Source organism: Chaetodon auriga, chromosome 19, assembly GCF_051107435.1.
Source record: "Chaetodon auriga isolate fChaAug3 chromosome 19, fChaAug3.hap1, whole genome shotgun sequence".
NCBI classification, from domain to species: Eukaryota; Metazoa; Chordata; class Actinopteri; order Chaetodontiformes; family Chaetodontidae; genus Chaetodon; species Chaetodon auriga.
In genome coordinates, this window is record NC_135092.1 from 2,422,565 (window position 1) to 2,434,532 (window position 11,968).

Sequence of the window (11,968 nt, forward strand, 5' to 3'; positions counted from 1 at the left end):
GGTCATACAGTGACTCTCTCTATATATGTTTATTAATCTCAGAACATCTACTACATCTTTTTTAATGTTTTCATTATGTGTATTTATGTATCCACTTTTAGTGCAACTAAGTCACTTGTTTGTAGTTGAACAAAATACTTAAACATACCATTGCATTGCATCTTATTCAGCTTATTGCAATCTAAGGAAAAGGTTGCATTGATTCTCGGCTAACTACTATAGACTCAGTATTAGATACATGAGCCTTGGACATGGCGCTGCTCCGGCATTAGTTTCATCCAGTCAGCACATCCCGTTCACCTTACATTCTTACGTAATACTGTCAGAGACTTACGTGAGCTCTGGTGCCACCCCAAGGCAGAAATCTGTTACCACACAAGTTAATTGAGGAACCTTTGCCTGTATCATAAACAATGCTGAAATAAAGTAAATACATGAATAACATTCAATGTTATGTTCAAAGAGTATCTGAGCAGAGCATCATCTGACTGACACCCAAACCATCAAATCTCAACTTCTACTGGTAGTTTAATCACAGGATTGTGTCTTCACCAAAACTGCAGATCATTTTAGCCAATAATTAACACAGAACTGTGAAAGTCCAACAGCAATTGTCCTTTAAACAGTGGATTCATACATTTGCTCAAACCTATAGACTTGCTTTATATGTATTGTTATCATTCCATAATTTACAGTATAATTCACATAATCATTTATATACAATAAACCTTATTAACAGCAGATATTTTGACACATCATAGCAGGATAATTATCTAACCATTAGAATGATAATTCAAGTAACATTTTGTGTGAAGGAGTTTTTCTTGAGTATTGTATTGCTGCTTTCTCTTAAGGATATGAATAGCAGCCTCATTCCATTGACCTTTGCTGGTTTCAGGGCCCTGGTGTTGTGCATGTGTTTCACTGTCATGGCTCACTGAGATGAAAGTGAACTATTGTTTATTATGATTAACAATACATGTGCTTTTCCTGCAATGCCAAGTCAAAGTGGCTGCTGTAAAAAAGGTCAACTGCATTGTACTGGATATCATTTGCACAGGGAGGAGGAGGCCAAATCTTAATGAGCAACAGGAGTCTCTGCACATTTTAGAATTTACCGAAACAAATGCATCCAGAATCTCTGTGCTCCCTTTTAGATAAGTGATCTATGACCCTGAAGGCAACAAGACTGTCCACAAATACTACTCTGAACTAAATCCCTCAGGTTTGTATTGTTTGTGCTGCTCCTGAGAGAAATTTAGTATGTTTACATGAATATAGCTGGAATGACAAAATGAACAGACTGGCACTGCATACAAGTCCATCTGCTGACATTTAACATATGGCAGATAAATAGAAACGCCTGAAAACATCCTTACTATCCACCCATTTAGCGTTTCCATGATGGTTTCAGGTGTTAGGTGCAGGAATATAAACCTTTTAGTTTTGGTACACTCATTGCAAACACAGCTGCATGAAAACATCTGCAGTATTCCTGAAGGGTAAATGTCAATCAGTTAGGGAAACCTTTGAGATGTATGTGTCAAATTTGTACTGAGACTATTCAACATGTTTTAAATTTAGAACTTTATTGTTTCTCAGACAGTTAAGCTCACAGAAAACTATTTGATTGTATTCTTTCATATGCATTTACATTTGCGTTAAAAGTTGTGAGAGGTTGAACATACCGTTGATTGGTATGTGGTGTTTGACAAATACAAAGACAAGTCATATGACACTACTGACCAAAGTCCATCAAAAAGGCAACAGGAGGCCTTTCCCATCAACATCATTTACTACCTTCGGATAAGGAAGTGCATAGATCAAGGACAGACTGCGACTGAGAAAAACGCTATCTAACAGTTTAACAGAATCTTTCATAATCAGATGTAATAAGTTGCTTTGTTTTTCCTGACTGAACTCACAGACTGGATTTTCTCCCTCAGTCTGTCCTCCCAGTCTTTGCACCAGTTCAGACTCCGCTCCAGGTTCTCGTAACGGGTGGCCAATTTGTCCAATGCCAGCACCGCCTCAGGTAGATCAAAGGTCAGGCCAGCCCTCTGCACTGCTGTCTGAAACTTGGCTGGAGATGCTGTTGCAATGTAACACCTGTAATATGAGCTTTGGTTATTACTTAGAAAACTGGATGAAAGCCTGGTCACAATAAGCCAAGAGACCAATTTGGTCATAATAGTAAGAGGAGTTAGTACATCTTGAGGAAGGTGAAGGTGGCAATCAATGTGTCTCTGCCCAACAAATAAAGGTTTAGATTTTCTACATTTTCCCCAGTATTCACACTTGTGCCAGGACCAGAACTGATTTCATGAAATTTCTTCAACACTGGCAGGTTTGAGTGTGAAAGCAGGTTTATATTTAAATGACGGTTCCAGTATATTTGAGTTAGTTTGGGCCTTACTTACCATCATTCATGATGAAATGCCTGCATAACTAATGACATTCCCATTAGCCTCAGCTGTACTTTTTGTTTACGGCTAATTACCAAATGTTAGCACATTAAATTAAGACGGTGACAACATTATGAGTGTACTGCCATGCTGACGTTAGCCTTTAGCTCAAAGCACTGCTGCTAGCATGGCTGAAGACTCTCATTTACACACCAGCCCCTATTGTGTGACTGTATCCTGATTGGTTTACAATATTTAATAGTTAGCTGTGTTCTAGAGCTTTTCCGAAAAGCTCTTTTCTTCTACTGGTGCTTTGCTCTTGTTTCACTTTTTTCTTCAGCTCCAGAGTAAAACTGCCTGTACTTCCACAAATACCAAAGTCTCTGCTGCAGCTGTTGTTGTTTTGGTCAGCACAATCTCAGCTGACTTGTAGTGCAGGAAGCATGCACCTATTCCTGTCAGGCATCATGTCTAACTGTATTTCTGTTTCAGTCAAGTTCAACATTCTAGCTTGTACACAGTCTTTACAGCTTAAAGTGAGTCATCAGCTAGGCGACCTGAGAAACTCTGCTGGTTCATGTCTTGCTGTACTGTATACGCAGGTAAACAGATGAGTTCATTATTTGTGACCTGTTCATCCCGGGGCTGTGACGACAGTTGTAGTGATGCCATACAGCCACAGCTGTGTGTGGACACAGCACGTACTGGTTTTCCTCCCAGCATCTCCTCATGGTCTCCAGGATCCCATCATCAGTCACTGTGCCAGTAGATAAAACTTGTGACAGCTGGAAGTAACACAGAGGGGAAGCTCATAAAAGTGTTTGGGTGGTAGATCTGGGTTGTGGTCCTACTAGACATGTGCAGGATAATGCCTGGATGTATGCTTTAAACGCAGGAAATGTTAAAGATTGATACCAGTCTGCGGTGGTTTTCAGGCAGAGAGTGTTTATGTGATTGTTGAAACTCCTCCATCATGTTCTTCACTGAAGCTCCATCTCTGCCCAGCAGCATCCAGAACACTCGCTCCATGTTGTATGGGTCCTACAGGCCAAAAATCAAGCAGTGACACATCCTCCTGGATGACCAATCATATCAATACAACTTTAATTTGTTGTGGTTTTGGACATTTAAATCAATAACTTCATATGGATGACAATGTGCGTGGATGGTCATTCTGTCCCACAGCTTGGTCCAGAAAAGGCTATCTTAACAACCACAGGCCATTAAACTTGGACATGGAAATTCAATGTCCCCAGAGGATGAATCCTAATGCTTTTGAGTGGCCCCTGGCCTTTCATCTAGTGCCACCACTGGATCAAAATTTGCACTTGTACTCAGGAAATATCAAAATCTAATGTGGAGACATTTGCTACCAATCATTCACTGTGAGAAGTTTTTATGAACTGTTGTTTCTTGGTGTTTTTGTGCATAATGCATGTGTTTATACAAATGAGAACTTCCCTATGTGTAGGCATACTATAGGTGTGTGCATGCCATGCCAGTACATGGATTACTTCTATGTATATTCATTCAGATACTGCTGTAGATTTTTGGTTGTCCTGACAATGGTCATATGAATATGAACCTTTATTCCACAGTCTCTGTCTGTCTGTCTGTCTGTCTGTGCTTTGATTTTCTCAACCATCATCAGGTCAACAACTCACTTTGGTTTATGATGAAATACCTGCATAACTTAAGACATTCCCATTAGCCTCAGCTGCAATTTGTGTTTAGTGCTAATTAGCAAATGTAAGCATGCTAAAACACTAAATTAAGATGGTGACTATGGTAAACATTGTGAGCATGTTGCCATGTTCCCAGAAGTTGCCATCCGATCGACTTCACAGTCACCTTTTCTGGGTGTATTGCTGAGGAAGAGTAGTGTTTTGCATAAGTTCGAGATCTATGGGACATATTTACTGGTAGTGCGTTACTACTGGCAAAAGTACACACTGCGTAGTGTACTGAGTATAAACTGTAATACCACCAAACAGCATGCTGAGTACAGCTCGCTCTCAGATGAGAAAGAAAGAGACAAGAGATGTTACATACTTGCAAAGTCATTTTCAAGCCATGTGTGGATGAACAATGGCGTGATCTTATCAGAAGTCATCTTCAGACTGAAATCTCATTGATCATTGAGCAGTTGTAACTACATGCTGTGTGACTGTGCTACCTGGATGTCTATGGCAGGGGCCAAAGTTTGTGTGACATCAGTTGCCATGGAAAAGTCCCCAGTGGTTACAGCCCTGTGCACAATGTCATTAGAGTTCACCATGGCGACCAGCTTCAGGGGCAGGCCCATGTGTCTTACAATGAAGCCAGCTAAGACACAGACAGACAGAGAGACAGACAGACAGGGAAAAGCGACAAAACATAGTCAAAGTCCTTCTGTCAAAGGAGACACGTGTTTTCAAGGGTTACGATAATCTGGAAAAAAATTATAACTTTTTAATTATACTTTTGTTACCAAAAGGAACAAATTAAGCAAGTAACAAAGAAATTAGAGTAAAGAAATAGTACTCCCACCACAGAACACTGACAATACCTTGGTCACATCTCTTTATTAAACCAATAGAACTGATTCTTATCATTTTCTAATGATACATTTATGATAAAACAACTAATATATCATTATTGGATTAACTCAACTCTAAAATACAGATATTGGTTTTGGCTAATTCTTGATAAATCTATGTATATCAATAATTCTTTAGCAAATAAAATCACAATATATTTGCTAGTTTAAGCTTCTCAAATGTGAAGATTTTCTTACTTTTCTGTCAACTAAAAACCTCCAGATTTTCTTGGATCATTGATCAAGCAACAGGCAAGTGTAACACTTTCCTTTGAGTCTTATATGTCATAAATTTTATCATTGACATTTTATCAGATAAAACTGCAAAGAATTCCTGCTTTGATGAAAATGAACTTAATTTATCAGAGATCACAGATTTTGTCCTTAAACAGTGCACCCAAATTCTTTCCTCTGTGCACCAAACTAAAAAAAGTATGCCTGTAGATTTAAAAGGTGAGTTTGTGAATGGCTCCTTTGGAGGACGTGGTCACTTGGTTTCTGTGGATATGAAAACATCCATAGAAACCTCTCAAACCACTCCTGCAGCATCCTGCACCTCTCTGCTGTTGGTCTGTATGCATAGTGTGTTCCACACATTCATAGCTTCTGAGCTAAATGCTACCTCTGTGTCATGCTATCGGCCACCTCCTCCTGAAGTGTCGTATTAAGCTTTTTATTGACAGTTATGATTTGGAACATACTGAACACACAGCTCAACAACAGAGAGGTGGCTTATATTGCAGGACAGGTGTGAGAATTTTCTATGGATGTTGTGATGTTTGTTTTTTTCACTCGCACTCCTGAGTGGAGAGTTGTGTAAATGTATTGCAGTCCATATGTGTGTAATCAGATTTGTAAATACGTAAAAAAAAATCTTCAAAACTGTTTTTTTTGTTACTGCCAGTGGTTTTACAAAGTTTCCCTGAGCCGTGTAGTAACATCCTTTATCCAATCATGTGTTCATAAAGTGGTGAACCTCTCTCCATCCTCACTTGTGAACGACTGAGCCTTTCCAGGGTGCTCATTTCATACCCAATCATGATACTATCACCTGTTACCAGTGAACCTGTTTACCTACCTTTAATCATACAATGGATTTCTGGGGGAGTTATCATTTGATCCAACACCAGCAGTAATCAACTCACCTGCAATGTTTCCCGCCCCTCCAGTGGGAACCACCACCTCCAGCTCAGGCAGATCCCCCTCAGCCTGCTCCACACCACTGAGCTCCAGGTAAGCGTAGATGAAGTGGGCAAGCTGGACCATGACTCTAGACCAGTTGACTGAGTTGAGGCTCATGAGGCCGTGAGACTTGACCAGTTCCTGGTCTGCAAACAGACGGCGCAGAGGCTGGTCTATGTCATCTGAGCTGCCGTCCGCTACAGAGGTGAAAACACACTCAATTTGAATGTGAACAAGGTTTATATGAATAAAATGGTGGCCCTAGTCCTGTGGCTTCTTTAGGATCACCTGCAAACACATGAACATTATCATCCAGGCAGGTGATCATGTGTTTCTCTTGGACTGGAGTGATGCGTCCACAGGGGTAAACCACCACCACGTCCAACCCACGGAGACCTTTGGCACTCTGGATGGCTGAGCCACCTGTGTCTCCTGATGTACCTGGAGAAGAAAACCACAGTGGACTGATTCAGACTCAGCACATTTATCATCTATGATACTCTGTATAGTCTTGGTGCTTCTTGTTTCTTCTTGGGAGCATGAATGAATGATGAATGTCAGCATCAAAGTAAAGGATCTCTAGACTGTTGGCATTTCTGTTTATGGGTCTAATAGAGAAACGACAGAATGGCATTCACAGCTGAAGCTCATGAAACTTATCAGAGCCATCTGTGCTAAAGGACAACATCTGCTGTAATGGAGGGGAATGTAGCAAGGCCATCAAACAGGCAGTTATGCCTCCTGAAAATGTTACAGCCATTGCTAAAGCTTGATGAATCTCTTTTTGTTGTAGACCAGATGAAAAAGCTGCAAAAGAATGTTCTTAGTTTTATTACATCATTACAGATGACTTCTTACCTACAACAACCGTAGCTCTGCGATTGTCTTTTTGCAGGAAGTAGTTGAGGAAGCGCACAGTGCAGGTCATAGCCAGGTCCTTAAAGGCCAAGGTGTCTCCATGAAAGAGCTCCAGGACTGACAGACCCTCCTTTAGTCGGGCGATTCTGACCACCTCAGGCACTGAGAAAGCAGACAGGGCCTCATCCACGAGGACTAGGACAGGGTAAAGGGATGAGAGAGGAGAAATCTTTTTTGGCGTCTGCAGCTCTGTTGTAATGGAAAAGGTTTTCAATGTTTTTAAAGTCTTTTTGTGTTATTTGATTTCTTGTTTAAAAAGTCTTCTTTCATTTGTCTTGTGTCTGCCATCAGTTAACTTTCAATCTTAAAGGACCACACTTGTGCGTCTTAAACTTTTACTGTGAGTCTTCAGTCTCTTTAAATATGTGTACTTTACATTTTTGCAGGGCAGTTTTGAATGCATCTCCTGCAGTTTACATTCTTTCCTTTCATTTATTTCCATGAAGTGGAAACCTAACATGCATTAGTATCAAATGATAACAGTGAATATTTTGCCAGCTCACCCTCCAGGTCCTCTCTGGGGATGAGCTGGGTGGGGATGAATAGTGAGGCGACTTCCACCACCACTTTGCTGTAGGGCAGCCCCCTCCAGCCCCTCAGGGTCTCTGGGCTCAGCACAGGCACTGTCTCCGGCATGAACATCCCCCCATCCGGAGCGTAACCTGAAAACAGCACGTCCCGGAAGTCCCATCCATGGACTCCACCGCGAGTACTACAGTACTGCATTGGAGAACCCTGTGAATGAGACGAGTCTTATACACATACATGCTCTGTGTTATGACATCAGAGGTATGCTGCTGATATTTTTGCGCACCTGTTTTCCCACAGCCTGTATCATCAACAATATCTACATCTTTCTATATATGTGTTCATACATAGGTATATTACTTGTGTGATAATAATAATGTCAATTCTTTACCTTTACAGTTTGATCAGCTTTGTCGTCCTTGTTCTTCACTGTTATGTCTATTCCTGTGTAAATACATTGAAAGCAGTGAAAAAAAATCCACTGTATGTATACACATACCTGGCCAATAAAGCTGATTCTGATTCTGATCTTCTCTGCTTCGTTTCCAAAAACACATTTTTAACAAACCCCATGACACAGTTTAATCAGATGCACCAAATGGATCATTCTAATAATCACTTTAATCCTGAGTACATTAATCGAGTCTTGTTGAAGCAAATGCTTAAATGAACCTCTAATAGTATAAACCCTGGTGTCAGTGGGCTCCAGTTGAAGCCTGGCCCAGGACCTCTGATGCATGTCAGTCACCACGTGTCTCTGCTCAGTTCCTCTCATCTCTCTAATAAAGCATTAAATGCCTCAGAGAAGACACACACACACACGGTGAATCACAAAACACCTCTTTGAAGGGTTAGGCTGAGACAGTCGATGGTGAGGGTCCAAGCCTCAAAGGGCCCAAAAAGACCCAGGTTCACTAAACTGGTCTTGGTCATTTGAATAACTGGTATTTTATTAGATAATTTGCACGATAGTTAATTTTGTGACCATGAGCCCTCTGTCAAAATGTAGTGTGAAGAGCTCCATTAACCTGATGCTTATTCCAAATAAAGTTGTGTTACTTTAAATTACCACAAAGTGTTCATTCATTCATTCATCTTCTATACCCGCGTATCCCTTTTGGGGTTGCAGGAGACTGGAGCCCATCCCAGCTGGCAATGGGCGAGAGGCGGGGTACATCCTGAACCGGTCGCCAGCCGATTGCAGGGCAACATAGACAGACAAACAACCATTCACACTCACACCTATGGACAATTTAGAGTCACCAATTAACCTAATGAGCATGTTTTTGGTCTGTGGGAGGAAGCCGGAGTGCCTGGAGAGAACCCACGCATGCACGGGAAGAACATGCAAACTTCACGACCCAGGGATCGAACCAGCGACGTCCTTGCTGTGAGGCACGCGCACTACCTGCTGCGCCACCGTGCCACCTACCACAAACTACACAAATGATTATGATTCCAGCACAGGAGGACTGGTTGCACTGGACTTAGTGGGAACACAAAGGTAACTGGAGACAGACACACTGCACAGAGGGCAGTAGGTGAGGGGTCAGTAGGCAGTGGTGAATGTAACTAAGTACATTTACTGTACAAGTACAATAAAATTTTCATTTTATGCAACTTTCTACTTCTACTCCATGACATTCCAGAGGATATACTGTACTTTTTACTCCACTACATTCATTTTACAGCTGTAAGATTATATTTCAGATTAAGTGTTGACATATGATGAGCCTGAAAGCATTTACTTGTTTTTGGCTTGTGACCGTTTATACAAAAGCAACGTCTGGTGCTCGGTGTCACATTTCAGTCTATGAGTTGTTTCACCAAAAAGACATTTTCAGTGAGAACACTGCACCAAACCAAACACTCCAAGCAGTGTTTGGTTTGTCATGCCGTAATAAGTTATATGTTAGATGATAATTACCCGATAGATAAAGTCACAGTTCAAAACAGCAGTAGTTACATTTTCATTATACTAGAGCTCATGACGTCTGATGGCTGTCACACAGTCAGCACAGACTGTATGTACTCTGTCACCACACAGCATGCACAACACTTACCACTCTACAGTAAACTGGATTTAAACTGTTTTTCCTCTTCAACTTCTGTCAAAGAAACAAATTCATACACATCACTTACTGAAGCTAAACACTTGATATTTGCAGATGGCTTGGCCTCAGTCTGTGCTGCTGAGCTTTCTACACTAAGACAGATGGATCTGTTGAAAAGCTGTTCACTGCCCCAAGGAAGATAAAAGTTGAACTTTGGAACAACCTAACCGATGAACTACTTACTTATTAAAACGCAGGCTTACTTAAGATCTTCTCACTCATCCATAATTGCCTTTCTTCTCACATAATGCTTCAGTGTGTTTTTCTTTGTGGATAATCAAAAGATATCCTTTTTACGAACATAGTGTTTGACTTTAAGTGTTCTCCTCTTTCTCTTATTGTTTTGTATTGTTCAAGAACTGTCATTACAGGCTTTTGAATAATGTTATTCTAGAATAAATAGCAGTGTTTCACCCACATAAACAGTAGATTGTAGACTCCAGTCCAGAACCCAAACAAAAGAGTCACAAGAAAACCACAAGGACCTTACTGAGGTGCACGGTTGTCGTGAAAGAATTTTCACATAGCTTGAGTGAAACTAGCAATAGCACTTTTTCTCTTTGTGTGGATCAGAGATTTACAATAATGGACAGCTCAGCAGCAGAGAGCAGCCTACCCCATTTAGTTTTAGAATGTAATGTCAGCTGTCTACATTAGTTCAGACACAGCTTCGTCTGCCAGAACCTGATTGCCGAGCTGTCACTCACTTCACATGCTCCATCTGCAGCTGCTTTTGTCTGGATCAAACAGTCACAGCATGCAAATTAGATTAGATTAGATTAGATTAGATTCAACCTTACTGTGATCGTCAGAGTGCAACACAGAGACAACGAAATGCAGTTTAGCATCTAACCAGAAGTGCAAATAGTCATAATATCCAAAAATATAAATACACGCAAGTGGTGCAAGTGGCATGAGGTAGCTATAAACAGTATGAGGTATGTGCAAGTAATTTCTATGAAACTTTTAAAACATTTACACTGTATGTAAACAAGTGACATGTGCAACAGGTAGTAAGTGGCAGTGCAGTAAAAAGTGAAAAGTACAAATGAACAGATGAGGTATACAGTGTATATACAATGTAAAAAATATAAAGTGATATGTGCAGTATGTGCAGTATGACATAAATATAAATATATTTATGTTAAAGCAAAGGTCTGTCTCTATGAGACCGTTTCTTGCAACCAAATAATCACAAATGTGGACGAAGTGTTTGCAGTTTATAGCGTAATCAGACATGACAGTGTGATTATAGGCAATACTAAAGCCTAGTATTGTTTCTGATGTTTGTATGTGTTTGGTATGTCTTCTTTATATTTGGAAACTACAGTGACTATCTTAAAAAAAAGTAAATAATCTCTTTTGCAAGTGATGCAAATTAGTCAGTTTCTAAAGCAGGCCATCATGCCTTACTTCCAAAATGTCATGTTCAGTGTGTTCATGTACTGCGGAATATAAAAATAATATTAATTTGCTTTTTGATGAGCATCTTTTCTAAGCCAAACCTGAGAAGGACAAGAAAAGCATAACCACTTACCCTGTCATTGTCCGAATCTTGGTGAATAAACTTTCAAATAAGGCTTTCATTAATGAAATAAAGTCATGTGGGGACATAAATAACCTTTCAGTCTCAAGATAGATATTGCCTATAATCACACTAAGTGTCATGTCTGATTACTCTATACACTGCAAACACTTCTTTAGCCACAGTTGTGATTATTTGGTTGCAAGAAACTTTGAAGTTTCACGGAGACAGATCTTTACTTTCACCACAGACATAAATGTATTCGTATTTGCACGCTGACTGTTCGATCCCAAAGCAGCTGCAGATGGAGGCGTCTGAAGCGAAGTAACGGACTCATGACGTCCCTGATAATTAAAAATCTACACGCCCTTTAACTTCTGGTCAGAGAAACGATGCTATGCTCTCATTTTGTTGTTTTGTTGTCATTTTTGCCAGTGTTTATCTTACCTCTGAGGATCTGTCGCTCATGACTCTGACCCTACTCTGCCATTGGCTTAAAGAGTGGTGGGAGGGACTTGGGGTTCGGTCACTATGATTCGGCCACAAGCGCATCACTTAAAGCCTGCAAGATGCATTCTCGCGTGATCTCTGTCCAGCTGCCCCGCGAAGTGTCCACAGCACTTTCATAGCTGGGGAGAAAGTGTCTCACTGAAACATGATTCCCTGGTAAAAAAAAAAAAAAAAAAAAAAGGACAAAAATAACATTTTGCACAAACTT

The 11,968-nt window shown here is 40.5% G+C and overlaps 1 protein-coding gene across 3 annotated transcripts; it reads right to left on the bottom strand.

Annotated features, from left to right (window-relative positions):
- Positions 1-1,576: 1,576 nt before the first annotated feature.
- thnsl2 (threonine synthase-like 2) lies at positions 1,577-11,757 on the bottom strand. 3 transcript variants are annotated; one of them, XM_076757363.1, is made up of 11 exons: positions 11,698-11,757; positions 9,675-9,719; positions 8,003-8,055; positions 7,587-7,818; positions 7,024-7,218; positions 6,454-6,606; positions 6,129-6,362; positions 4,582-4,730; positions 3,321-3,446; positions 3,036-3,190; positions 1,577-2,109 (listed from the first exon to the last, which is right to left on the bottom strand). In XM_076757363.1, the coding sequence occupies exons 4-11, from the start codon at positions 7,807-7,809 to the stop codon at positions 1,884-1,886; spliced, it is 1,461 nt and encodes a 486-aa protein (XP_076613478.1). In that variant the 5' UTR covers positions 7,810-7,818; positions 8,003-8,055; positions 9,675-9,719; positions 11,698-11,757; the 3' UTR covers positions 1,577-1,883. The 3 variants fall into 3 exon arrangements, with proteins under 3 accessions (XP_076613478.1, XP_076613479.1, XP_076613480.1); XM_076757364.1 differs by lacking the exon at positions 9,675-9,719 and having other exon boundaries at positions 11,698-11,738; XM_076757365.1 differs by lacking the exons at positions 9,675-9,719; positions 11,698-11,757 and having other exon boundaries at positions 8,003-8,101.
- Between the last annotated feature and the right edge of the window lie 211 nt (positions 11,758-11,968).